Consider the following 27911-nt stretch of genomic DNA (forward strand, 5'->3'; position numbering starts at 1 on the left):
CAGCCTTGGGGTTCACGCCCCGAACTTTAGAAATTCATAACTTTCGCATACGAGCTCTATTTTCGACGATTTTTATATCCACGCATAGGTGAGATTATGCTATACAACTCTCGTTTAGACTTCGTTGGCTAATTTTGACTTAAATTTTTTTGGAGATATGACACTATTTTAAGGGAACGTCCTTTTGCGTATCATTAATCAGCGCGTGTCGTAAAAAGCGCGTCATTAAAGGTCTATTTTCTAGTAGTGGTTTAACATTAGGTTGAAGATCTTCAATGGTCATTTTGAAGAGCTTCATCAAAGACAATCTCAATGGAAAATTGTTTATTGATTACATGATGGTGCTATCCAACTGAAAAAAAATAAACTAAACCCTAGTTCCTCTTGAACTCAATTTCGCATCCTAGAAGTTATCACGATGTTATTGGCAGCTGAAACCAGTTCTGTGAAGTAAGTTGTTTGCTTCAATTGCATATCTTTTTGGTTTCAAAGTAACTTAGTTAGGTTGGATTTTACGTTTTGTTTTAAATTATATGTTAATCACGCTTTGATTTGTTTCTATATATTGCCTGCGGTGTAGTTGAAAAGCTAGAGAGAAAAGGGATGAAGAAGCCATGGAAGGGGATGACAGGGATGTAATATTGGCATGCATAATATCAGGAACCCTTTTCTCTTTCTTGGGGTTGGCTTCTTTTGCGATACTTTGGGCTGTTAATTGGCAACCATGGCGGATATACAGGTACTTCTTCCTTATTTCCTATTTTGTTAACCAGTTTTTGTCATTATGGGTTCTCATTTGAAGCAATGGGCAATTCAATAGCTTTCTTTGACTACTGTTTCTTTATCAGTGGTCTACGAGATCACCTCATGTTACATTCTTCAGCTAAACAGAACTTGAAAGTGAAAAATAGGAAGATTTGGAAATTAGGTATATAAGTATATAACATTACATTTTGAACTTCTTAAATGTTCAACCATAAGTAGGAAGCTTTTGATTAACATGACTTAAGTTATTAATCAGTTGGTTTCAATTTGTTCATTTTGAACCTCTTAAAAGTTACCACCTAACACTTTCTGTTATTGTTGTCATATTTTCTCAGTTAGATCTTTGCTAGAAAATGGCCAAGTTTCCTCCAAGGCCCTCAATTGGGAATACTATGCGGTTTTCTGTCCCTCTGTGCATGGCTTGTTGTCATTTCTCCAATTGTAGTTCTTATCACATGGGGATGTTGGTTAATCTTAATACTTGGGAGAGATATAATTAGTTTAGCAGTAATTATGGCTGGAACTGCTCTTCTTTTGGCATTCTATTCCATAATGCTATGGTGGCGAACATAACATTACCCGATGTCCTTTTCCCTTCGGTGCTTGGTAGGAAAATTGTTATTAGTCAAGCTCTATCCAAGGTATATTATTTTGTTATGTACTTGGTCTAATGTATCAAAGAATGGGACAACCACAAAAAGGTAAAATCTTGATGACTTGATTCTTCCCCATTCTTTCCTTATTTATATGTTAACGTTGCACTAAACTTTCTGATTCACAAGTTATGGTAGTCTCCATAATTCGGTCCATTTTTTCAAATGTCTTGATCCTTCGTGTGTCGTTGCAAAATTAATCAATTACAAAAAAATAAAAAGTTGCACCGAGTCAACCTGGTACCCACCTAAGTACATCGAAGCCTCCGTCATTTTAGATTTTTTTTAATAAAAAAAAGAAGAGAGAGAGAGAGAGAGAGAGAGAGAGAGAAAGAGATAAAAAATACTTCTAGAAGTAATCTGGAATGAGGCACTTGTTGGACACCTGCTATTAGTAAATTCATGGCAGCGTCTGCACTACTAGTGATCTACAAACATTCAATAAATATGATAATAATAATAATAATAATAATAATAATAATAATAATAATAATAATAATAATAATAATAATAATAATAATAATAATAAAACTTATATAACAATGCTTCATGAAGCATATATTTCTTAAACTCAGAATAATCAATTATAAATAAATTTATATAAGTGTTAGAAATGAAATGTATACCAAGTATTTGAGGTGGAAAAAGTGAATATAAAGAATAGGGATAATATGTTGTTCTCCTTTTCTGTTGTCATTTTGAGTGCTTTTTTTATAAATGTCCAAAGCTGTATCCAAATTTCCCTGTTTATTATAAAATATAAAGTCGGTTTTTTGCTACAAATGCAAATAAAATGATAGTCATGATTGATGATTGATTGTGTTTACCAGACGTTTCTCCATATTAGCCTCTTTTATTGTGGTTTCAATGAAAGATGAATCATATTCAAAAGTATCACAAAGTTGAAATGCAGCACGAGCTCCTTCAATATCTCCTATTTTCTCTCTATATCTTGCATTGAAAATATGCACCTTTGATACATCCTGTATATCAAAATATATACAAGAAATGTGAAAAGATTTCTAATCCTTATAAAATTAAACTTACTTTGCATTTGATGTATATTTATGTTTGGTTTGTAAATCTGTCAAAGGAATTGGATTTTGGAATATAAACAAGAGTAAATTACACGAATAGTCCCTATAGTTTGGGGTAATTTATGTGGTGATGAAGATATTGAAAGGCCAGATTTGCTTTCTTTGGTTCAAACTCATCATGCACAAGTGCATGCATTATTACATATTTACCCTCCTGCACTCGATGGGTGGATTGCTAGTATCATGTTTCATATCACTCCATTTTGATGTATGTACATACAACCATTAAATGTCTTTTACCATTTTTATGTATGTACATACAACCATTGAATGTCTTTTGTCTAGACATGATTCCAAATTTATCTTTTTTGTTTTTCTTATTTTGGTTATTTTTTTCCTTATTTTCTTTGGTTATAATCTTTATAGGTGCAGAAGGATGACATGATTATTGATTCATTGGTGCTTCCACCACTAAATGGCAGAAATATGACATGGTTCATTTAATTTTGTGACTTCAGAACATGGCCACTCTATACCGTGACATTATTTGTGCGTGATGCTGACAATTTTCGAACCAAGGCATTCGAAAGAGGGTTTCAAGTGAGTTTTTCATCAATAAAGTAGCTTGTTTGTCACTGTGATTGAACAATCAATCTACTTAGCAATAGATAGGAAAAAAATAAGAAAAATGTTGGGTAGGATAGTGTCTATATCAATCCACTATATGTATTGGGTAGCAAGAGACATGTGAGTCTCATGACCCAATATGAAGTCTGGATTTAGCAATGTCATCAAACACAGCTGAAACTGTGAAAAGAGCCAGAGAACTGATGGAATTGGGAGTTTACCCTATGATCCTCATGTCTCAAATGGCTACACTTATTATGTACATTATTGTTGGAACATATCAAGTAATTGAAGCTAGTGCTGACTCATTGTTTGATGGTAGAAGCTGTAAGTTCTTCTTAACTTTTTTCTTTATTATTATATTTTGATTACTATAAATTGAAACTATGGATAGGTAAATGAAACCAGTTGCTAATTCTTGCGTTTAAACTTTTAATATTGTGTTTTTTTCTTTGTTTCAAACTTGTTAAGAGTTTTTTTTAATAAATTGTAGCCTCGGAATCCATACGAGACACTGGAGCAGTTGCAAGTTCTCGGGTTGCTGAAATTGGGCTTGATATTCTAGCACAAACAATCCAGGTGTCACCTAGTTATTAAAGTTATATTTGTAAACATGTATATAAATACAAGGGCATTTCGGTCATTATACCCCCATAAAAGTTTTTAAAAAAGATAGGTAACTATTTGTTGCGCTTAATTTATGGATTGATAACATTAAAAAAATCATATCTCAAAGTATTTTCAAATATACATTTCTCCTTTTGTCTTACAATTGTTATATTGAATGTTCAGGATGATTTAGATAACATAACTCATTTTCTAATACTAGCAAGAGAACCTATAATCCCAGGAATTGACAAGCCCTATAAGGTAATAACAAAGATAATTTATTTTATTGTATTTTAAATCAAATTATCAAATCATATATAAACTACCCAAACAATATTCAAATTTTATTTTATCACCCTAATTTTGCAGACGAGCGTTGTGTTTACATTAGAAGAAGACCCTAGGGTCTTGTTCAATGCTTCAGCTGTGTTTTCTCTAAGGGAGATCAACTTATCAAAAGTAAGTTATTTTTTTCACCCTTTTATTTAATATTTTTGTGATTGAATGAAAGTCTTAATGAAAGTAATTGACAATCCTTTTTCTGTAAATGATGTTGTGATTGTGGGAGAGGTGTTGTGTTTTTCTCTGTTGCTAGGTAACCTTCTCAACAACAACATTCTACTTAAGCAGGTGAGTAATCAAGATTAAGGGAGACTTGTAATCATGTTTGGCATTCCTTTCCAGTAAGAAACAGAGTTGTATGATTATTTTTTATTTTTATATGAATGTATAACTCATGTTAGCAATGTATTATTTTTGTGTAACATTTGAATGATTCTTTGTATGACATTATAATTTGTGCAATTTATTTTATTTTTTAAGTATGAAATTTTATTTTATATTATGCAATGGATTGTATTTTTTGTATATGGTATTTTATTTTTATTATGAGAAATTAAATGCAAATTTAATTTAAAAATTAATAAATATATAAATTTATTTTCTTTTAAACATTTAAATTTACGATACGCAAAAATGTGTGTCATCTTCATTTATGACATGGCCTTTCTTGACAGCGGCTTTCTTGATACGCATTGTGTGTCATTAATGTGCGCGTCGTAAGGTTACGACACGCGAATGCGTGTCATCTTCCTTTATAACATGGCCTTCCTTGATACGCATTGCGTGTCGTAAACACGCGTTGTAATTGTGTGTGGTAAATGAGCGTCGTAAATGCGCATCATCTATAGACGACACGCAAAAGCGCGTCGTCTCTCTTTATGACAAGGCCTTCCTTGATGCACATTTGCGCGCCATTTGCGCTTTTTACGACGCGCAATGAGCGTCGTAAAAGGTTGTTTATCTAGTATTGATAACTTCTTTGTTATAACTCGGATTTTGGCGTTCTTTATATGTACGGAATCCTTGTAACATATACTACAACTTAGTTAAGATTAATCCTTATAAATAATGTTCCATCAAAAAGTTATTTTTAACGCTCATTGTCTCTAAATTGACTAGCTCTGATATACGGGCGTTACATACAGGTCATGTGTTTCTAGTAGTATGGGTTCAATACTACCTTTCACACTTACCTTTACCTTCCTCAAGGTTAGTCCTCATTCCTTAAGCCACCATACTAAAATCATATACCAATCCTAGGGTATACAGCATACATATCCTAGACTCTCCAAGACCATAGACACCCTAATCTAATAGGAAGTTTTCTGTTTGTTGCATTATGCATGCAAGTTATACACAAAATAGGATTGCATAAACTGTCAAATTATGATTCTACCCTAAGTACACAACCAAGCAAGGAACAGGAAATGAGGCCAAATCGATCATTCTAGGGATATACAATCCTAATCGTATACAACTTTGAAAGCATATAGTTAGCAATTAATTGAGCCGATATTAATTCCAAGTAATACATAGCATCAAGTTCCACTACGCTATAAGGCATCACATAAATTAGGCAATTCTATCATATGATCCCTGAATGTATCCTTAGACCTAATCTAACATGCAATTCTCATATCAAGCATACTAATCATAATACATAGGTATGGGTAATTTGGGAATCACTTACTTGAGCCTGGCTGATTGCATGCATCTCACCCCTTCTTCTTAGTAAAAAACATTTTGAAGTTTAACTTTATTTTTCTTTAGAAAAATTATCATTTCCTCAGTTTGAGTTCTGACACACCCAAAAGTGCGCTCGAATCCCTCAAATCAAGGTTCTGATACCAACTTATAACGTCCCAAAAATGGTAATAAAAATTTTCATTTAAAAGTCTACCAAACCATTCATTAATTGTTTGAATCAACACCCAATCATAATATTCAAAACATTATAGTACAAGTATTTCAAAAACTTTAGATGCAGATTTCAATTTAATGGATAGGTTTGGTTTTCACACTCATGATTTGTTGAAGATAACGATGGGTGGTCGACAGAGGTTTCACCGAGATAGATGGAATCAAGTGAATCCTTCGCCCATTTTTTGCCTCTCTTTATTCTAACTTTGAAGAACCCACTGAACAAACGGAAGATGCCTCTTTCTCCTATATTTGTTCGTTCGTCGGCAGACTTCCTATTAGATTAGGGTGTCTATGGTCTTAACTGACTTGGTATAATGAATAAAAGTAAAGTCATTTTTAGGTTTCCCTTATAACTAGGAAATAACTTTGATTAATATTAAGAGAGAGATTAAATGATTTATTAATATATTATGTGATTAATATATTAGTTAAAAATAATAGTAATTAAATAAGACTTAATCAAAATTAATTGGAATTATATTTGGGTTAATTGGAATTAATAAAAGGTGCAAGGGTTAAATTGGAATTGTTCAATAGTTTAACAAAGAAGGCAATTCTAGAACCCTCCAACCTATGGACAGTTTTGAGAGGCTTTTGGAAGGGCTCTAGAAGCTCTTGAATTAGATAATTAAACTATATTTGAATAGGAATAAATTTGTATTATTTTATTATTCAAATATAGGGTTTCAAGGTTATCTGGAAGCTATATAAAGGGTGTTAACCCTAAGCCAAAACGGATCCCTCCTCCACACAGAGATAAATAAGTTTTCACCTCTCTCCCATCTCTTATATTTTTTATCCTAGGTTTTGGGTGTGACACATTAGAGGCTACTACATTATTGGAGCTAACATTCCAAAGAAGGGTTCTTGAAAGTTCGTTTCTATGTTCGATTATAGAAAAAGGTATGGATTCTGTAACATCCTAAGTCCAGGTATACTTCGAGAACCTTGATTTATTGAGTTATTGCCACACCCCCAAACCAGAACGGTGGAATCGTTCGAGGGCGGTCGACTTCATGTAGTATCGTAACAGTTGAATATATAGTAAAGAAAGTAAAACAACCATCATATATAATTGAAAAGTTACATTATTGAATGATAATTGTTTCAAAACAAATTACAATATGATGACAAAATGAGTTTTAAACTAACGCCTTAGCGTCACTTCTCCAAAAGCTGATGTTTACTTGTATTACTGAATCCATGAGAAATACAAGTAGTTTTAAAATAGTGTCAACAATTAAGTTGGTGAGTTCATAAGTATTTAATGTCAATGTTTGTATAAATTTTAAAACTCCTAGAAAATCCCATATTTCCTACTAGTATAAAAGTAATCTTCTACCAAGACCCGACTGTTTTGAATGTTTTCTTCTAGAAATACAAAAATTTTCCATAAGTGTGTAGTAGTTTAAAAGTTCCAAAACTGTAATGCAATAGTGTTTTTCATGCCTAGAATAGTAGATTTATGTATGTATAAAATCACTAAGGCATTTGATAACCCCGTAAATCAACGTGTTTTTAATACTCCATGTGAGTTTTATAACCATATTATTGACCCAGACTGCCTATAACAACGTTCTTTAGGCGTTCGAATGTTATGACATTTGTCACCCCAGACCTGCCGGTCTAACTGTAGCTAACAGTTTAGGTGCGGGATTGTCAATCCCGTATAGATCTATACACAAGTATCACTCTCTCCCTACAAGAGATTATGGTGTATAATAAAGGAATTTAACTGCATACTTGAAAGTACGTGAAGTTTAATGGCTCACAAAACTTAGTATCAAATAGATTTACGTTTGAAGATTTCATTTGTTCTTGTATATGAAAGTATTTCCTTGATATAGTACTTATAGTATGTAAAATCTCATGATTTCTTTGTAAACTATACCTATTATAGTTTTTCCTAAAGTGTTTCGTTTGTATGGTAAACCTTAGTGTAGTGTCGACTTTATATGTAAAGTATAATATTTGTAATAACATTATTGAACATTTTTGTAGGATAGTTATAACAAAAAGTATAGCAAAAGATTTATGTTTTTCACACGACGATAATTGTGTGTTTACTTGTATCCCCCCCCCCCCCTTAAAAGTGTATAAAATTATTTACAAAGTATTTGAAAACGTAGTTGTATGGGTATGAACTCACTTGATAGATCGAAGAAGGTGAGACGAAAACCGAGCAGAACTTCGATTGGAGAAAGTTGATTTCTCTATATTCTTGGGAATCTCGGGAGTGTAAAACCTTCCTTCGGAACTTGGATGTGAAGACCAGGGCTTCGGATGGCTTCGGGGGTTAAAACGCAAAGCTTCAACACGAGAAAGAAGAGAATTGAGCAATAAAACCCAGAACCCTTTAAGCTCTATTTATAGCCCAATTTTTGGGTCCCACGTCGTGGCAAAAGGGTTGCCCACGTCGTGGAGTCAATCCTATCCCCTTCCATAGACGAGACGTTTGCTGCCAAGCCTAAAAACCCATGGTGCTTGTATGTTATTGCATGGAAGACCCCAGGGGGAGCCCGTGACAGTTGGATATAAGACCATATGGAGTAGCCCATGGCATTCCCAGGTAAAGACCATGTGGGGTAGCCCATGACACGATGGTATAAGACCCTGGGGGAGCCCATGACATCCTTACAGGTTTGTGTATGTGTATGTAGTATGTTAGACACTTCTGTGATATGATATGCTAGGTTGATTATGTATGTTATTGCATGAAAGACCCCAGGGGATCCTGTGGCAGTTGGATATAAGATCATGTGGGGTAGCCCATGGCATTCCCAGGTAAAGACCATGTGGGGTAGCCTATGTCACGAATGTATAAGATCCTGGGGGGGAGCCCACGGCATCCTTACAGGTTTATGTATGCATGGCTTATGTGGTATATGTAGCTTTTATAGCTAATATGATATGTGTTACGTGGATTGTGTGGGGTATGCTTTAGGGAACTCACTAAGAATTAGCTTACAGGTTGTGGATTTCTTTTAGGTACATCGGATCCCAAGGGAAAGGACAAGGGCAAGGCTTGATGGCGCGGCGTGCACTCTCACACAGGCGTTTTATGGGATACTATGATATTTTAAATAAAAGTTGTAATTGATATAAGTTTGAAAACATATATATATATATATATATATATATATATATATATATATATATATATATATATATATATATGGGATTTTGTAATTTATGGAAATGTGTTTGAATGATCAAAAATGAAAATTTTCCTTTGAAAAATCGAGTCGTTACAAGTTGGTATCAGATCCTTGGTTTGTGGGATTCGGACATACTCTTAGGTGTGTTAGGACTCACACTAAGGAAATGGTAAAATTGTTTTCAAAAATAAAATGAAAAAGCTTTTAAAGAAAGGAAAATATGAAAGTGCAATGCGTGTGATCAGCTGAGCCAAGTAAGTAGTTCCCCAATGTGTTAGCCATGTTATAATGATGTTTGTGCTTTGATAATCATATGGAACTTGTTATGTGTATGCTTTTAAATTGTATACGGTTAGGAGCTTATAGCCTCAGAATGATTGATTTGGCCTTATAACCTATTCCTCGTTTGGTTGTGGTCTTGGGGTAGAATCTTTTATTCGAAAGTCTATTTGATCCTTTTCTGTGTATAATTTGCATGCATAAAGGCAACCAGATATGATTGGTATGGGTAGAGAAAATCTTAGGACAACCTAGGATTTTAGGGGTGCAGTAGTCTGTGGTGTGTAATTTATTTTGGGACGAATTGAAGTTGTTAGGTAGAGCATTGGGAAAGGTACATGTAGGTGTGGAAGGTAGTATTGGGCCCATACTACTGAAAGCACAGGACCTGTACCCGAACCAATGTTAGATCTGACGACTCCAAGGATTACCAGTGTAGGAAGATCCCTTTTATGAGTATCCTGATTGTTAAATTTTATGACATTTCAGCTCGGTATGGTGGTGACACGATTTGGAGCAAGGGGGTCAGGATCGGGATTTGGATCCGGGGTTGGATCAGGCGACACTATTGATATCATCGATGAGAGGTTGTGCGAGCTTATTGCAGATGAGGTTACTAAGGGCATCCTTGATGCTACCCTAGTCATCTTTGGGACGGTCAAGGAGGGTATGATGGAGATTATGGAGGAAAGGCTCAGGGCATCCAGAGTCGGGATTGTTGCAAGCCAGGTTGGGGCCCGAACTCCCTCATTCCAGGAGTTCAATGCATGCGGAGCGCCAGATTTTTTCGGGGTTAGGGACCCCATTGTTAGCCGACGCTGGGTTGAGGATAACGAGAACTCGCAATGCACGAGTTCTTACCCGGATACAGAAAAGGTAGGATTTGGTTCTTACATGTTGAGAGACGGGACCCGAGATTGGTGGGGTGAGGTTACTAGTCAGGTGGGAGCAACCAGAGTGGCTGAGATGACAAGTGTTGAGTTTGTCCGACGATTTGATTTGGAGTTTACACCAGCCATTGAGGTGCAGAGGATGGTGAGGGAGTTCCAGGAACTCCAGCAGACCACCGAGACTATGGCGGAGATCGTCGCCAAGTTTCGTGAGCGAGCATTGTTGATTCCACAGTATGCTACCGATGAGGATTTGCGGAGGACGAGATATCATTCTATGCTGAGGGATGCTATTCGGGAGTTTGTGAGCTTTACATGGTGCAAAACCCTGAATGATATGGTGGAGAAGGCCCGAGAACGGGAGATGGAGTTAGAATTCAACCCCAAGCGGAAGCCGGAGCAGGCATAGGCAGTGGTAGGTCAGGCTAAGAAGCCTAAGACCTCAGACACTTCCAGCAGGGGCCAGCAGGGCCGGGACCGGTGTGCCAGGTGCGGTAAATTGTACAATGGGGCTTGTCGGATAACAGGGATATCGGGATGTTACCTTTCTGACAGAATACATTTATACATGCTTTAAAATGTTTATACACATAGAAGAAAAGACTATGATTTAAGTGCATTATGTAATGTATTCTGTCAAAATTTATTCATATACATGCATTATGTTAGAATGTATTTCAGATTGTTTGTTAACAACAAGTATATTTGTTTAACTAGTAATACTAACGAGTAGTGTATCTTATTCTTTCAGAATTGCATGGAGAATGAATTCAATATTGATCATACAAGAGAAATATATGGAATCGAGTTCAACAACAAGTATGTATGCGAAGATTTACATTCTTACGATAATACATCACTATTCTCGATTATCTGGATTATTGAAGAACGAACGGTCGTCCAGATTTGTGCTTACTGTCACACAATAGTTAGTGAAAACACAATAACCTAAGCATATATATATATATATATATATATATATATATATATATATATATATATATATATATGTGTGTGTGTGTGTGTGTGTGTGTTTTATTATAAAAAATAAATATTACAATTATTAATAGTTTTTTGTTTTCGTTTAAATTATTTAACATAATCTTATTATTTGTGTTTATTTTTTATTTAATTGTTTTTTACGTTTTGTTCAAATACAATGTTGATTTTATGACGTTTAAAGTTTACAATATTTAGTATTGCAACCAAAGAGCTTCTAGTCCAGCAGTATCTGTTGTTGCTCTCCCTTCTTGAGGTTGAGGGTTCAAGTTCCGTTGTGGACATGTTGTATTTAATGAGTAGTTTAGGAGTAGATTTGCCATTCCGAAAATAAAAATAAAAAAATAAAAAAAATAAAAAAAAAATTGTTATTGTAACTTAGTGTATTTTTTGGCGCTTTGTTGCTTTGAATTCGATTTACATTTTTCAGTTATACTCCATTTTTTTAAACTAATTTTTAATAGTTATTCTGTAAATTCATAATTTACGCAAAAAATCTGATAAAAACCGGTTTGGACTTAACCCACTATACTCATATTGAATCAATATCTGTCCACTCTTTTTCTCAAATTAACCCACTATTTTATTTTTTAAAATCCATTATATATTTTCTACTAAAATAGAGTTAAAATAAAAACTAAATAAATAATAATTTAAATATAATAAAAAAGTGTATAACGGATTATTTTTACCGGATTATTATTGATGACGTATTTATCACCCGAATTGTTTGTTAAATTCAACAAAAAAGTGGGTTAAATCTAAACCGGTTTTTACTGGATATTTTGCATAACATATGAATTTGTAGTATAGCTGTTTATATATTATCCTTTGAAGGATGGAGTGTAATTAAAAAATATAAATTGAATTCAAACAAACAAACGTCAAAATATATATTAAATTACAACACTAATTATAGTAAACTGAAAGGCTAAAAAACAAACAACATTGTATTTGAACAATGTAAAAAAAAAAAAAAAAAAAAAAAACATTGTAGTTTAACAATACGTAGAAAATAGTTAAATAAAAAGAAACATAATAAAACTATGTTAAATAATTTAAATAAAAATAAAAAATATTAATAATTATATATTTTTTTAATTAAGAAAATAAAAACATATATATTACTTAATTTATCTTAATATAAAAGTATAAACAAACTATAAAACATAACTATTAAAGCTTTCATATTTTTGAAGGGAAATAATCTAAAATGTCAACCAATCCACAAAAACTTACCTATTAAGTCATTGATGTGTTTTATTGTTTTATTGATTTTTTTTACTTTGATGTCATGTGGGTAAGTAATCGGGTATAACCTATTAAAATTGGAGACAATGGTATTTTAGAACCAATATTGAAAGTTTGTTTTATTATTGGATGCGATTAAAACTTAATATATGTAAGTTTGTGTTATTGGTTGCTATTTAAACTAGGGGTAAAATAGTAATTTTAGATCAATTATAAAACAAAAGAAAACCACAAGACCAACCAGAAATATTTACAAACCACATGGAACAAATTAGTAAACGTTTCCATAGTTGTCCCTCCATACAACTTTTGGCAGAACCAATAGTGTAATTTTCTCTATTAACTATATGAAATAGGAGATGATTTGTACACAATAATTTTTCTTGATACATAATAATTTGTGTTTTAAAATATTGTATTGTACAATTCAATAATATATAAATTATTGTGTATGATAAAAAACTGTTGTATACGAATCACTTTTAATTTCTCGTTACAGTTTGTAGGAGATTTGGTCCCTAATTTGGAAGGACATAAGTTACATAAATGTCATTGTCCCAAGTGCCAGCTAAAATGCATGGAGCCATGACATATACTTCCTATTTTTAAGTTTTAACTAGACAATTGGCATACAATTCCAGATTGTTTTCCATAAATAACTTCCTTTAACATCAACCATGTTTTGATCCAACCTATTTTAATTCGAAAAAAAAAAAAAAACAAATTCTTTAGCAAATATCTCTATCGCATTGTCAAAAATATACATATGTTTTCTAGAGTTATAACATTTAAAATTTTCAAATATCGTCATATCACTATTTTCTGGTCATACAAACACTATCCCAAATAAAATGTATCAGAAAATTATTTTTTTTGTTTTTTAAGAACGATAATCATACAATATCAAAAGATTTACACAAAATATATAGAGAAACCAATCTCTATGGAAATATGGAAAATATACATATGTTTTTAAATGATTTAGAAACAAATAATCATAAATAATTTACCGAATAATGTCATTGGTTTATAAAATAACAAACAAATATATAATGTTATCCGGCAAATTAAAATATGAAAATTCGCAATTAAAAAATATAAAATAAAAAGTACGGGTACTCGACGGTTTATTTGCCGGTGTTTTCTGGGTATTATTGTCATTTCGGCAAAAAGTTGTTCCGACGTGGCAACCCACTCCGTTAGTATATTCGGCGGAGAAGACATCTCGTGTCATACACGCACCATGTTATCGGTGTCCCACTATCTTACAAACTCATCTCAGCCGTTGATCTTGCAGAAAAAAAGGGTCATATTCTGTTTGACATGGTCCCATCGTTGAAACTTATGGACAAATATTGAATTGTCCAGCTCACCTGATTTCACTCACCCCCTTCAGCCTCTTCGTTACAAAATCTGCGTATATACATTCAAATATCGATAAGAGAATATATTTCCAACATCTGTGTGTATCATATATATCTGTATGCGATATTCTCTTGGATTTCTGAATCAAATTCGTTTTATCCTTCTCCATTCTGATTCATTGGTTGACATTATTGCTGCTTGCAAACCTAGATTCTCGCTGCAATGGCGGTCGTTTGAAGGTTTTGATCGCGGTTTTTTATAATCGTTCGTCTGGAGTTACAAAAGTAAGGTTTTGAGGAATTAATAGAAACGCAAACATGTTTGACGCAATATTAAGAAGCAAGTTTTACTCGAAATGGTAGGAAATTCTGTCACGGAGTTATTTTTTGTGATTTTTCTCGTTCGAATCTGTTCGTATTTGATTTTTTTTTTCATGTATTGTTTGTTTGCGATATCAGCAAGTCAGAAATCAAGATGACAAGAAGGAGAATTGAGATTATAAAGAGAAAGAGAAACGCAATGCAGAAGTTTCTGAGGAACGATGTTGCTGATCTTCTTAAGAACGGTCTTGATTCCAATGCGTATAGCAGGGTAATTACATCTTTAGCTTTCTTGTATCTTTCGTGATCTTCTTTGTTCTCTTTTTTTAGCTTGAAAATAACGATGGATTGATGCTATTAATTTAAGGTTTATGACAATCAGCACACCATTGAATACAATCTTCCCGTGTTAATGCACTGTTTGACTTTTGATACAATTTTTAATACATTGAATTCACATTAGAACAGTTTTTCGATGTTTGATTTTAGAAATTTTAGAACATGGCATTAACTTGCATCTGTTTGCGTAAGAACAGTTTGGAATTCCTAACAAGCATTTATTTGGATGCTTAATTGTGTCAGAGATGTTTTGGTATTTCTAACAAGCATATTTTTCTAGGATGAATGGATGATAGCGTAAGAACAGATTGGAATATTGGTGCACCATACTTGACAACAATTATGATTCCATTAAATTATGTCTAACGTATAAAAATATGCATTTGTGGGTCCAAAATCTGAATTTATCTACCTGTTTGAGTTCATTAGGATGATGACCTCTTTAGTATGATGAAAACTGATTTACGAACATAAAACATTAGATTAAATTTGCAGCAAGGTTTATAACTAATGTTCATGTGATGTGACAACTTAGATATATAAATTTTGATCATTTGATGCCTTTATGATATGGGATTCAACTTTTAAAGATTCTTTTATTCTCAAAAGACTTGTATTCATATATTACTTGTAAGCAGTTAAACTTTTAGGTTGGAAAGATTGATAATTGATGCCTTGTAGAGATGTGATTGAATTCTTTAAAGATTCTTTTATTCTCTGAATAAATCTCAAAAAGACTTCTCTTTAAAGATTCTTTTTTTTCTAATGAAAACTTTACTTGATGGAAACAGGTTGAACAGTTATATGTTGACCAAAATCTTTCATCATGTTACGAATTTGTCGAACAATCATGCTTGCTCATTCTCAATCATCTCTCAGCCATGGATAAGCAAAGGTAAACTAGTAACTTTTTTTTTTTAATTACTTACATAGGTTCATGTAATATTTAAAAGTTTTAATTGAATTCCTCATTGCACCTATAGGGAATGCCCAGAGGAATGCAGGGAATCTATCCCTACTTTGATGTTTGCTGCTGCAAGATTTGCTGATTTGCCAGAATTGCGTGAACTCAGAACTTTATTTTCTGAAAGATATGGAAATTCTCTTGAACCTTATGTCAACAAAGAGGTGCTTATCTACCTAATCAAAAACATGTTTTTTTTTTTTTAATTAATTCTTTTGATCAAGTAAAAGTAAAAGGGAAAGAATTATGTTGTTATTAGTTTATGAAGAACTTGAAGGCAGAGATTCCGAGTGATGACATAAAGAATGTAATGATGCTAGAAATTACACTGGAATATGGTATAGAATGGGCTCCCAAGGCTTCAGAACATAAATTATACAAACCACCTCAGTTTGTACAGGTAAACCATTTTCTCATTTTCTTCTAACTGTTAAACATTATTATTATTATTATTATTATTATTATATTTTTTAAGAAAATTAATAAGACATATGTTTTGGTTTTTGCAGGATTCGTGTGAAAATGTGAATGAAAGAAACAAACAATTACCTAAACTTCATCATCAAAATGTGGTTGAAACAACAGAAAAGAAGCAAAGTAAAGTAGCAAAAAAGGAGCATACAGTTGAAAATGAATTCCCCTACAAATACAAATCCTGGGCTGAAGCTGAAGTTGAAACAAAAAATAATAAGCAGAGGACTGGAAACAGTTTGCCTTACAAGTCAAGGGGTGAAACTGAAAAGAAAGAGAAAAAGGAGGGGGAGGAAGTGAAAGTCAAACATTCCCCTTACTGGTCAAGTACAAGTAGTAGTAGTAGTAGAAGTAGTTGTTCCACAACTAGCCAAGATGATAGTAGCAGCAGTAGTAGTAGTGCTTCTGAGGATGTAGGAGGAGTGGAAGGAAGAAAGTTTTATGATAAACCAGATAAGTATACCCAAAGTGCTTCTAAGGGTACATGTACATTAAGGTCAGTGGGTCCTCCTTACATCAAAACAGAGGTGGCAACGAATTCAAATGCTACACTTATTATTACACCTCCTAAGCAGCAGCCAGCTGTACCGAGATCAATGAGGGTTCGAAGACCATTAAAGGCAGTGTCAGGTTCTCATGGGCACAATGAAATTTCAAAAGAAACACAAACAGCAACACCCAAGGTTTCATATCATGATGATGAAGAAGAAGAAGAAGAAGAAGAGAATAATAATAAAAGCAGTAGGGAGAGAAAGAGACAATCGGTATCAGTTCATGCTCCAACACGAATAACTTCACTTCCTGTTGAGGTGGAATCTTTGGAAACAGAGGAAACTAAAAAAGGGCTTGCGAGGGCAGTTACGGATTTGAGTCAAGGACATGGACATGTGCATCCTAAACTTCCTGATTATGATGATTTTGTGGCAAGATTAGCGGCTTTTAGAGCCACCAATAGTACGAAATAGAAGTTTTGTGTAGATTGGTTTGGTTGTGTCATATGTGTAATGTGTTTTTGGTTACAGTATCAGCGTCTTGCTGTTGACTTTGCTAGGATTAGAGAGTTGTAATACGATGTTCAAATTCTTACAAGTATATGAAATTTATTAATTTTTCAGTTACATATGGTATATGGATCGGAACTTCTTGTCACAGTAACACTTTAAAACTATTTGACACACCAACAAACCCCAAAAGTAGCCTTTATTAAAAAAATTAAAGCAACTTGATCCGATATACAACAATATCTTAGTTAAAGACATGATACTTCTACGTGGCTTTCTTTCAACAATCCGTTGTAGTCTAGTTGGTTAGGATACTCGGCTCTCACCCGAGAGACCCGGGTTCAAGTCCCGGCAACGGAATTTTTTTTGATTTCGACTCATATTTTGAGCTATTAACAAACAGCATGCACATCAAGCAAAATGTTTTTTTTTAGTTTTTACACCTGTCTTTCTCCGAATTTGATTTATAATAAGATGATTAAAAATATTAAGAAAGGAATAGCTTGGGTCACAAGGTTGGCTAATGATGGAAGGGTGTGTTCCTAAAGATTATGAAGAAAAAGACAAGACATGTGTGCCAATGATATAAACGATGAGATATCATGTGTTCTTTGTATGAAAATTTGAAGATAAAGAATCGACGCATGTTCCGTGATGGCCTGGTCTTGAAACCAGATATGCATATGCATCATTCATATTATAAGCAAATATTCAATTTTCTTATGCTTGGTTTATTGTTGGCATATATAACTCACCAAAACCATCTCACGTGCACTCCCAAGTGATATATAACATACGTAGATATTGATCTTGCAATGAGAGTCTCGTGGTTAAGATAAATATTTTCCAAGATGTGTAGATAGCATTGCGGGATTTAGAAGGCTAATACACTTAATTGTTTTGTACCTTTGTAAGTAACACTAGATGTTATTCATAAATTGAATGTTATGTGTTAGTAGTATTACCTCATATATTAACATGTCCGGTTTTACATGTATACAAAGTAAGCAAGGGCTTAGGGCTCCCATTTTTAAGGGGTCCCTTAACCTAAAAGTTCATTAATTAATTTTGGTGTTGATTTCGGATTCTCTCACCACATGCAATCACACACGAATGCACGATTGAAACTGAGATACTCTTCTACCAAGCAACTGTTCTTCTTCTCGTGAAGTTGTGATCTCGTCTTCTCCATTCTTCGTCTTCCTGGCAGCGCTCTGTGAAGTGTGATCATTTGGATTGTTCAAAAATCAAAAAATTGATTCTTGAATCTTGATTGTTCAAAAAATCTATTCTTGAATCTTGGTTGTTCAAACGGTATTGTTCTTCCTTTCTGATTCTCTATCAATTTAAAAATCAAACTCCATTGATGATTCTTCTTTATTGATTAGACTATCGTCTATCTATTAGGGTTAAGCTTAATTTTTTTTAATCATCATTGTGTGAAGCTTGATATTGGAATAGGTTTGGATTTTGGATATTGGAGTAAGCCAAATCAGGTTTGGACTTTGGATACTAGAAGGCACCATTTTGCTATTTTGGTTGGAACGAATTTTAGTTTTGTAATTCCATATTTCCATCACAGTTTTGTCATTTGTCAAGGAGTCAAGCATTCAAAGTCAAGGTTTTTGTTAAGAACTGACTTTGCCAATAATTCATTACTATTTACTTTTTGTTTAATTTTTATTATCTTGATGATAGTTATTGTTAATAAATTATCAATAATCATGTCTAAAAGGCTTTAAAGGAGGAGGGTTTATAGCATAAAGTATAGTAAATACCAAAGGGTTTCAAATTTTTGATCCGTTTAGAACCCAAAACTGGTTGAGCGGGATCTATATATTAACTTAATAGATTCATTCTTAATATTTTAGTTAGGTTTAAAATACACGTTTGCCACGAATATGTTTTTTAAAGGTAATCCAAATGTCCATTTGTTGTTATGAGGTGTTATAGTTTGCCATTTTCGACGTAACGTTACAAACATTACTTTAAAAAAAGACTGAGAAAAAGTTCATCAATACTTTGATTAAAATATTATACGTAGTTTTTGTAAAACCAACTACTTTTGTTCTAAACAATTTGTAAAACCAACTACTTTTTTCTAAACAATTATATATCACGGGTTTGTACTTTAGTAATTATAAATAATACCAATTTTAATCATTAATCTGACTATGTATGTATATTCTTTTCGCCATGACTTCAACAATCTAATATTACAAACCACAAACAAATAGCTTCGTGATCGAGTGATTGTTGAAAGCCTTCTAACCTATTATGAAGCAACTTTTGGATATAGAAGACGTAGTTTTAATTTAACATAATCTTAAAACGCATACTTCAAAGTTAATATTCAAGACCCTATATGATATGGTTTATATTATTTTCCGATGAAAACATATCTAATGAAGACAAGTATACATACACAATGCAATGGAAACACAATAATATATGGGCCGAGCCGAATGGACTAAAATACAATATACACCCGTACGAATACCTTAACACCCCCCAGGCTAGAGTTGTATATTGGTGGTTCCAGACGAGTCTTAGATCGGTCTCGAAATGGTCCGGTCTTTTTGAGATCGGTCTCGGAACGGTCCGGTTTTTTTCAGTCCGGTCTTTATTCAGACCGGTCTTTTTCGGTCTTGTCTCTTGGTCTTTCCGTGCGCATTTTTTGATTTGATTTACAGGTTTTTTTTGTTCAATTTCGGTATTTTCCGATTCTTTTGTTTTGGTTTAGAGTTTTTTCCATTAACAAATATGAAATTATCACCACAATGATAAATTAAGATTTATTAAAAGTTATAATTTAAATCTTTCGTTTTGGTTTGGTTTCGATTCTTTTGTTTTGGTTTCAATTCTTTCGTTTAGGTTTCGGTTTCGGTATTTTTTTGTACCGATTGGCGCCACCAGAGATGCAGGAGCTGTCATCACAGCTGTAGGAATTGCTAGGCAAGCAGTTCATTCGTCCGAGCAGTTCTCCATGGGGAGCACCAATATTTTTCGTCAGGCAGAAGGATGGTTCACACCGGATTTGAATTGATTACCAGAAGTTGAACAAGCTAACGATGAAAAACCGTTATCCACTCCCGAGGATAGATGATCTCTTTGTTCAGTTGCAGAGAGCATCTTGGTTCTCCAAGATAGACCTGAGGTCTGGGTACCATCAGGTCAAAGTTAGGGAGGAGGACGTGGAGAAGACCGCGTTTCGAACTCGTTATGGACACTACGAGTTCATGGTGATGTCGTTCGGGCTCACCAACGCCCTAGCAGTATTCATGGACCTGATGAATCGGGTCTGCAGACCGATGCTTGATCGCTCGGTCATCGTATTCATATACGATATCTTGGTGTATTCCAAGACCCGAGACCAGCATGAAGAGCACCTTCGGGAGTTACTGGGAGTTCTAAGGCAGGAACAACTTTATGCTAAGTTCTCGAAGTGTAAGTTTCGGTTACAAGAGGTTCAGTTCCTCGGACATCTCGTTAACCAAGAAGGGACTTTGGTCGATCCGGCCAAAATCGAGGTGGTGACGCAGTGGGAGGTTCCGAAATCTCCTTCGGATATCAGGAGTTTTCTTGGATAGGTAGCGTACTACCGAAGATTCATATAAGATTTCTCCAAGACTGCAATACCCATCACTCTTCTGAAGAGGAAGGGGGTGGATTTTTGGTGGGGCCCCAAGCAGCAAAGGACGTTTGAGACCCTCCGACAACGACTATGCGAGGCTCCAGTATTGACTCTCCCGGGCGGAGTTAATGACTTTGTAGTGTTATATGATGCATCTATCATGGAACTGGGGTCGGTCCTTATGTAGAGAGGACGAGTGATAGCCTACGCATCGCGGCAGCTAAAGCCGCATGAGACGAGATACCCTACTCATGATCTGGCATTAGGAGCAGTGGTATTCACTCTCAAGATTTGGAGACATTACCTCTATGGGGGTCTGTTGTACCATGTACACGGATCACAAGATCCTGAGACACATCATGGGTCAGTTGAACCTGAACATGAGATAGCGCAAGTAGCTAGATCTAGTCAAGGACTACGACTGTAAGATCCTTTACCACCCAAGTAAAGCAAACGTGGTGGCAGACGCTCTGAGCTGCAAGTCATCTGGGTCTTCCATACCAACGACGTGTATAAGGATATCGGTGGATTCTCCACTCGTGAGTTTTATTAGATATGCTCAGGTTGAGGGCATGCGACCAAAGGACTGGAAACTAGAGAGGATCAGGGGTGACCACAACCGATTTGTGCATGCTAGTTAGGGATTGTTGACCCGATGCGGTTGGGTATCGGTTATGATGTCTGGTGGAGTCAGGAAGATGGTTATGAAGGAGGCTCATAAGTCACACTTCTCTATTCACCCGGGAGCCACCAAGATGTACCAAAATTTGAGTTTGATCTACTGGTGGTCGTGCATGAAGCGAGAAATTGCTTTGTTCGTCGAGATGTGCTTGACACGTAAGATGGTCAAGGCCGAGCATCAGAGGTCGCATGGCAAGCTGCAGCCTTTAGAGATTCCCATGTAAAAATGGGAACAGATCACGATAGACTTCATTACCAAGTTGTCGAGGACGTCGAAGGGATATGATGTTATGTGGGTCATCGTGGATCGATTGAACAAGAGTGCCCATTTCCTAGCCATACGAGAGAGTTTGTCGGCCGAGAAGGTGGCCGACGTGTATGTCCGCGAGACCGTTGCTCGTCATGGAGTTCCGATCTCTATTGTTTCCGACCGAGATGTTAGATTCACCTCCTGCTTCTGGCAGAAGTTCTACGAGGAGTTGGGCACGCAGCTGCATTTTAGCACAGAATATCATCCGCAGACCAATGGCTAGAGCGAGCGGACTATACAGACCCTCGAGGACATGTTGAGGTCTTGTGTCATCGATTTCGGTGGTAGGTGGGATTCCCACCTACCCTTGTAAAGTTCGCCTATAACAACTATCATTCCAGTATTGGTGCCCCACCTTTTGAGTTGTTGTACGGGCGGAGATGTTGCACCCCGTTCTGTTGGAGTGAGGTTGATTACAGAGTCATGGAGCGGATAAAGGTAGTTTTACAAACTACTAAGAAGATTCAACAGATTAGACAGCGGTTACAGAAACCCTAAATCTCCGTTTTCTCTTCATACTTGTGTGTTTTAAGCTTGGAAGGTGGATCTTGGTGCAAGGAGCTTGAAGATCAAGAAGTTTGAGGCAAGGAACGTATGTGGATCTGAAGTCTACCCCATTTTAGCATCATTTCAAGGTATCAAATCGTTACCTTGATCTCCTTCTAGCTAGATCCTTCTATATTTGGGTTTTAGGGCTATGTTAGCATGTTCGTGTTCCATTTCGAGTGATGAATCGATATCTGAAGTTGCAACTTCAGATCTAGGCTCATCTTGGTCCCTATAATCATAAAGTTTTAGCCTTTAGCATGATAAAGTATTTCCCTTGCCTAGAACCTTTCTTTAGCTTGATTTTAGCCATTATCACCTTGCATGTACGTAAAGTTTGCAACTATATGTAAGAAGTATGCCTTAGGAGCTTAGATATGTATTATGGAGCTTTAAGTGGCTTAAAAATCGTCTTGATGGAGAAAGGATTGAAGGGACTTGATGAGTTGCATGGACAACTCAGTGAGTCCAATGAAGATTGTCATGCAAGGACTTCTACATGGACTCGGCAAGTCAGTAGGGTGACTCGACAAGTCAGCTAGGGTTTTCCCGACATTTGGACATGCATGAACTCTGTGAGTTTTAGGGAAACTTAACGAGTCAACTGGGGATTTGTGACTTCTCGAGTTCAGGAAGGGCTCGACGAGTCAGTGAACTACACTCGACGAGTCGGTTCAACATGGACTGTTGACCTTGACCATTGATGTGGACTTTGACCAAGGTTTGACTAGTGACTTCTGGGGTATTTTGGTAAATTGGAAATTTATGGAAATGAACTTATGGTAACTATAGGTGGTGGAGTTCGTGGTCGGGGTTTTTTAGAGTTTGAGTTATCACTTCGATTCAACAGTTGAGAGGTGAGTTATCCTCACTATACTAAGGGGTCAAAGGCACCAATTCCGGCCCATTGGATATGTTATCCTATTAGTTGGTAGTATGTTGAGTATAAGTTAGTGTTGCATACTATTTGCTATGATAGTTTGGTAGATCTATAGGACTACCTGTATTATTATGTGATTATCTATATGTGCATTAGTTGTGTTATATGTTGACATATCATGTGGGTTAGGTTGAGGTTATACTGCTACGTGCGGTAGCCAACAAACCCTAGAGTATTTCATATATGAGCAGAGGGCTGGGCGGGGCATGTCAGACTCATACTGAGGACTCAAGAGCATTCCAAATACGAGCTGATGGCCGAGTAGGCATGCCGGACTCGTATTGTGGGCTCGGGAGCATTATAAATACGAGTTGAGGGCCGAGTAGGGCATATCAGGCTCGTATTGTGGGCTCGGTGGCAATCCAGATGTGAGCTGTGGGCCTGGAAGGCAATCCAGAGTCAAACTATGGGCCCAGGGGTAATCCAGTTTGTAAGGCTGTGGACCCAGTACATGTTGTTGTTTGTATATTTGTTATTTGTAGTGTATCAGTATTTTGGGGGAACTCACTAAGCTTTGAGCTTACAATTTCAGTTTTTGTTTCAGGTACATCATATGATCGCGGGAAGGCAAAGGCGTGATCATACAGCTCCTCATGTTTATGACTTGTTTCCGGGACACTCTGATATTATACTATTTTGAAAACAAGTTTTGTAATAATTAATGGTTTGAAATGTTTTGAAAATTTTTAAATTTGGCATGATTTTTTTGGATGTTACAAGTTGGTATCAGAGCCTTGGTTTGAGTGAATTGGAGGAACACTTGTGTGAATCCAGTCTCAAACTAAGGAAAAGATTTTCAAAAAGGTTTTCAAAATATCAAAGGAGGATGCAGGGTGTACGGTCAGTCGGAGCCAGTAAGTAGACCCCAAAATACCATACAGGTTATTTGATATTGTGATATGTTAGAACAACATGCTAGTGCTAGGCTAGGGATCTTTAGGAATTGCATGATAGAATTTCCTAATTACATAATGCCTGATAGCCTAGGGTTTCCTTATATGAAATTGACATCATTACTGTAGTTTCTTGTGTATGCATCACGACTGTACATAATTAAGATCATATAGCCTAAGAATGTTTGGTTTGGCCTTATTTCCTTTTCTTGTTTGATGAAGAACTTAGGGTAGGATCAAGTATTTGAAAGTCTATCGGGTTTAGCGTTATGTAAGGTTAGCATACACGAGTGCTGTAGGGTTGGTGGAAGTTTCATGGGTGGGATGTGTGGGGCTGGTAGGTCAGTTATGAGATAGTTAGCTTTCCTCTAGGAGTGAGGAATGAGCGACCAACATGCATATGTATATTGTTAGGATGTTGTGATGATACTTGAGACAAATATGGGTAGGTGTGGAAGGTAGTATGGGTCCGTACTACTGAAAGCACATGATCCATATGCGTAGCAAGGAAGTCACAACCCCTAGGGTTTTAGTTGGGATTTGGATCCTTGTTATTATGCGGATTATCTGATATCTTTCTGGTATATTTTTAGGATGGTGGTTACGAGATGCTTTGGGGAAGGATTCGGATCAGGATCGGGATCAGGATTAGGAGAGGGCAGCCAGGAGGGGCCAGCAGCACCGGAGGTTATGATACAGATGTGCGTAGATGAGCTAGACGCCAAGATCCGAAAGATCCTGCATGATAAGGTTGCCACTTTGTTCCGGGCACAACTGCCAGAGATATTTGGGTCTATTAAGACCGCCATGGTCAAGTAATTCGACGAGCGTTATGTAGCCCTTGCAAAGATAGTTGTCGTCGCAGCCGCATTGGCTGTAACGGCAGTAGGGGAGGAGCCAGTCAGGCTTTTCAGTACAAGGACTTCGATAACATGAATCCCCCTACTTTTGATGGGAGTCAGGACCCCATCAAAGCCCATGAGGTGGGTTTCTAATGTGTAGGGGTGTTTCTTTACTTGCTCATGTCCTACTTACCAGAAGGTTAGGTGTGCCCTGAACCTACTGAGGTCCGGGGCCAAGGACTGGTAGAGATTGACGATTGGGTCATACACTGATGATCAGAGAGCTGTTGTTACTTGGGAGCAGTTCAGGGATATGTTTGGCGCTCGTTAAATTCCACGGGTTGAGCGGAAACAATTGGCTTAGTAGTTTTTGGGTTTGAGACAGGACAGGGAGTCGGTGATGGAGATCATCCGCATGTTCACAGAGAGGGCAATGTTATGCCCGGAGTTTGCTTCCAAGCAGGCTCAGATGACACATTATCTGAGCATGCTCAAGACTAACATTCGTCAATTTGTGTCTACCCAACAATGTGATACTCTACTGGAGTTGCAGGAGGCTGCTAGGCGGGGTGAGTTGGAGATTGAGTTGCAGTTAAGGGAGCAGCGGCAGGCCCCGACACAGTCATAGCCAGCGCCAAAGCGGTCTAATACCGCTGATTCAGCAGAGCCGCACTTATGGAAAGTGCGGAAAGGGTCATTCTAAGGTTTGTTGAGCTAGTAGTGAGTGCCACAGGTGTGGCAATGACGGGAATTATGCGAAGGATCGTCGCCAGCCGCATCGGTTTCGAGTATGAGATTGTGTTATCATTGTGATCAGGTTGGCCACTTGAAGGCCAAATGTTCATTACTTACCGCCAAATAGGCGCAGGTTCCCACGCCAGCTACACTGAGGATTACGGACGGGAGGCCAAGTAGAGCAGAGCCCCCAAAGGCTCAGGGGCGTGCCTTCCAAATGACAGCAGAGGAGGCCAGGGCAGCACCAGATGTGGTTGCTGGTATGTTTATGTCCCTTATCGTATTGATTGTATATGTTTTTTGATTATGTGTTTATACCTATGATTAGCTACATTTTTAGTGAACTCCTTGCCTGCATTGGTTTTGTTGGACTCGGGGGCGAGTCGGTCATTTGTATCTCAGAAGTTTAGTAGGGAGTTTAGTCTGCCAGTAGGAGAGCTAGAGTGTCTGTTACAAGTCTTTATCGCCAATGAACATGATATTTCTGCTTCTTCGGTCTACAGGGGATGCGAGTTTGATATCTTCGGGGTATCTTTTCCGATTGACTTGATTCCGATCCCCATGGGGGATGTGTGTGTGATTGTGGCGATGGATTGGCTTAGTCGATTTGGTGCCATGATCGACTACGAAGGTCAGCATGTAATGGTTTGAACCCCAAGTAGGGGAGAGTTGATTGTCTATGGCGAGGGTACCAGAGTGGGATCAGGATTTTGTTCAGCCGTCAGGGCTAGACAATATATTCAGCACGGGTGTGTGAGTTATCTAGCGTATGTGGTGGATACACAAGGCAGAGATCAGACTTCAGTTTCAGAGGTCCTAGTGGTCAGGGAGTTTGTGGACGTGTTCCCGGAGGAGTTACCAACGATACCTCTGGAGAGGCCGGACGAGTTACGGATCGACCTGGTGCCAGGTGTGGCCCCTATCGGCAAGGCGTCATACCGATTGGTGCCACCAAAGATGCAGGAGTTGTCATCATAGGTGCAGGAACTACTAGTCAAGCAGTTCATTCATCCGAGTAGTTCTCCAAGGGGAGAACCGATCCTTTTCGTCAGGAAGAATGATGGTTCACACCAGATGTGCATTGATTACCGAGAGTTAAACAAGCTGACAGTGAAAAACCATTATCCACTCCTGAGGATAGATGATCTCTTTGATCAGTTGCAGAGAACATCTTGGTTCTCCAAGATAGACCTGAGGTTCGGGTACCATCAAGTCAAAGTAAGGGAGGAGGATGTGGAGAAGACCATGTTTCAGACTCGTTATGGACACTACGAGTTTGTGGTGATGTCGTTCGGGCTCACCAACACCCTAGTAGTATTCATGGACCTGATGAATTGGGTCTGCAAACAGATGCTCGATCGCTTGGTCATCGTGTTCATAGCCAATATCTTGGTGTATTCTAAGACTCGAGAGCAGCATGAGGAGCAACTTCGGGAGTTACTGGCAGCTCATAGGCGTGAACGGCGTTATGCTAAGTTCTTGAAGTTTGAGTTTTGGTTACGAGAAGCTCAGTTCCTTGGACATCTCTTTAACTAAGAGGGGACTTTGGTCGATCTGGAAAAAATCGAGGTGGTGATGCAATGGGAGGTTCCGAAATCTCCTTCGGATATCAGGAGTTTTCTAGGATTGGCAGCGTACTACCAAAGATTCAAATAGGATTTCTCCAAGATTACAGTACCCCTCACTCGTCTGACGAGAAAGGGGGTGGATTTATGGTGGGGCCCCGAGCAGCAAAGGGCGTTTGAGACCCTCCGACAGCGACTATGCAAGGCTCCCGTCTTGACTCTCCCGGAGGGATTTGAGGACTTCGTAGTGTTCTATGATGCATCCATCACGGGACGGGGGGTAGTTCTTATGCAGAGAGGATGGGTGATAGCCTATGCATCGCGGCAACTGAATTCGCATGAGACGAGATACGCTACTCATGATCTGGAGTTGGGAGTAATGGTATTCGCTCTCAAGATTTGGAGACATTACCTCTATGGGTCTGTTGTACCATATACACAGATCACAAGAGCCTGAGAAACATCATGGGTTAGCCGTACCTGAACATGAGACAGCACAGGTGGCTATATGTAGTCAAGGACTACAACTATGAGATCCTTTACCACCCAGGTAAAGCGAACGTGGTGGCAGACGCTCTGAGCCACAAGTCATGTGGGTCTTCCATACCAACGACATGTATGAGGATATCGGTGGATTCTCTACTCGTGAGTTTGATTAGAGATGCTCAGGAAGAGGGCATGCGGCCAGAGAATTGAAAAATACAGAGGATCAGGGGTGAGAACACCCGATTTGTGCAGGATAACCGGGGATTATTGACCCGATGCGGTCGGG

The 27911-nt window shown here is 37.0% G+C and overlaps 1 protein-coding gene and 1 non-coding gene across 2 annotated transcripts; both read left to right on the top strand.

Moving 5' to 3' along the window:
- Positions 1-13926: 13926 nt before the first annotated feature.
- LOC145042954 (uncharacterized) lies at positions 13927-17110 on the top strand. The gene is made up of 6 exons (XM_078991480.1): positions 13927-14256; positions 14357-14489; positions 15349-15452; positions 15541-15685; positions 15781-15921; positions 16031-17110. The coding sequence occupies exons 1-6, from the start codon at positions 14216-14218 to the stop codon at positions 16955-16957; spliced, it is 1491 nt and encodes a 496-aa protein (XP_078847606.1). The 5' UTR covers positions 13927-14215; the 3' UTR covers positions 16958-17110.
- A 170-nt stretch (positions 17111-17280) lies between these two features.
- TRNAE-CUC (transfer RNA glutamic acid (anticodon CUC)) lies at positions 17281-17353 on the top strand. Its single transcript has one exon. It is a non-coding gene; the product is annotated as a tRNA-Glu (tRNA).
- Positions 17354-27911: the final 10558 nt, after the last annotated feature.

The sequence above is a fragment of the Lactuca saligna genome, chromosome 4, assembly GCF_052625555.1.
Source record: "Lactuca saligna cultivar CGN05327 chromosome 4, ASM5262555v1, whole genome shotgun sequence".
NCBI classification, from domain to species: Eukaryota; Viridiplantae; Streptophyta; class Magnoliopsida; order Asterales; family Asteraceae; genus Lactuca; species Lactuca saligna.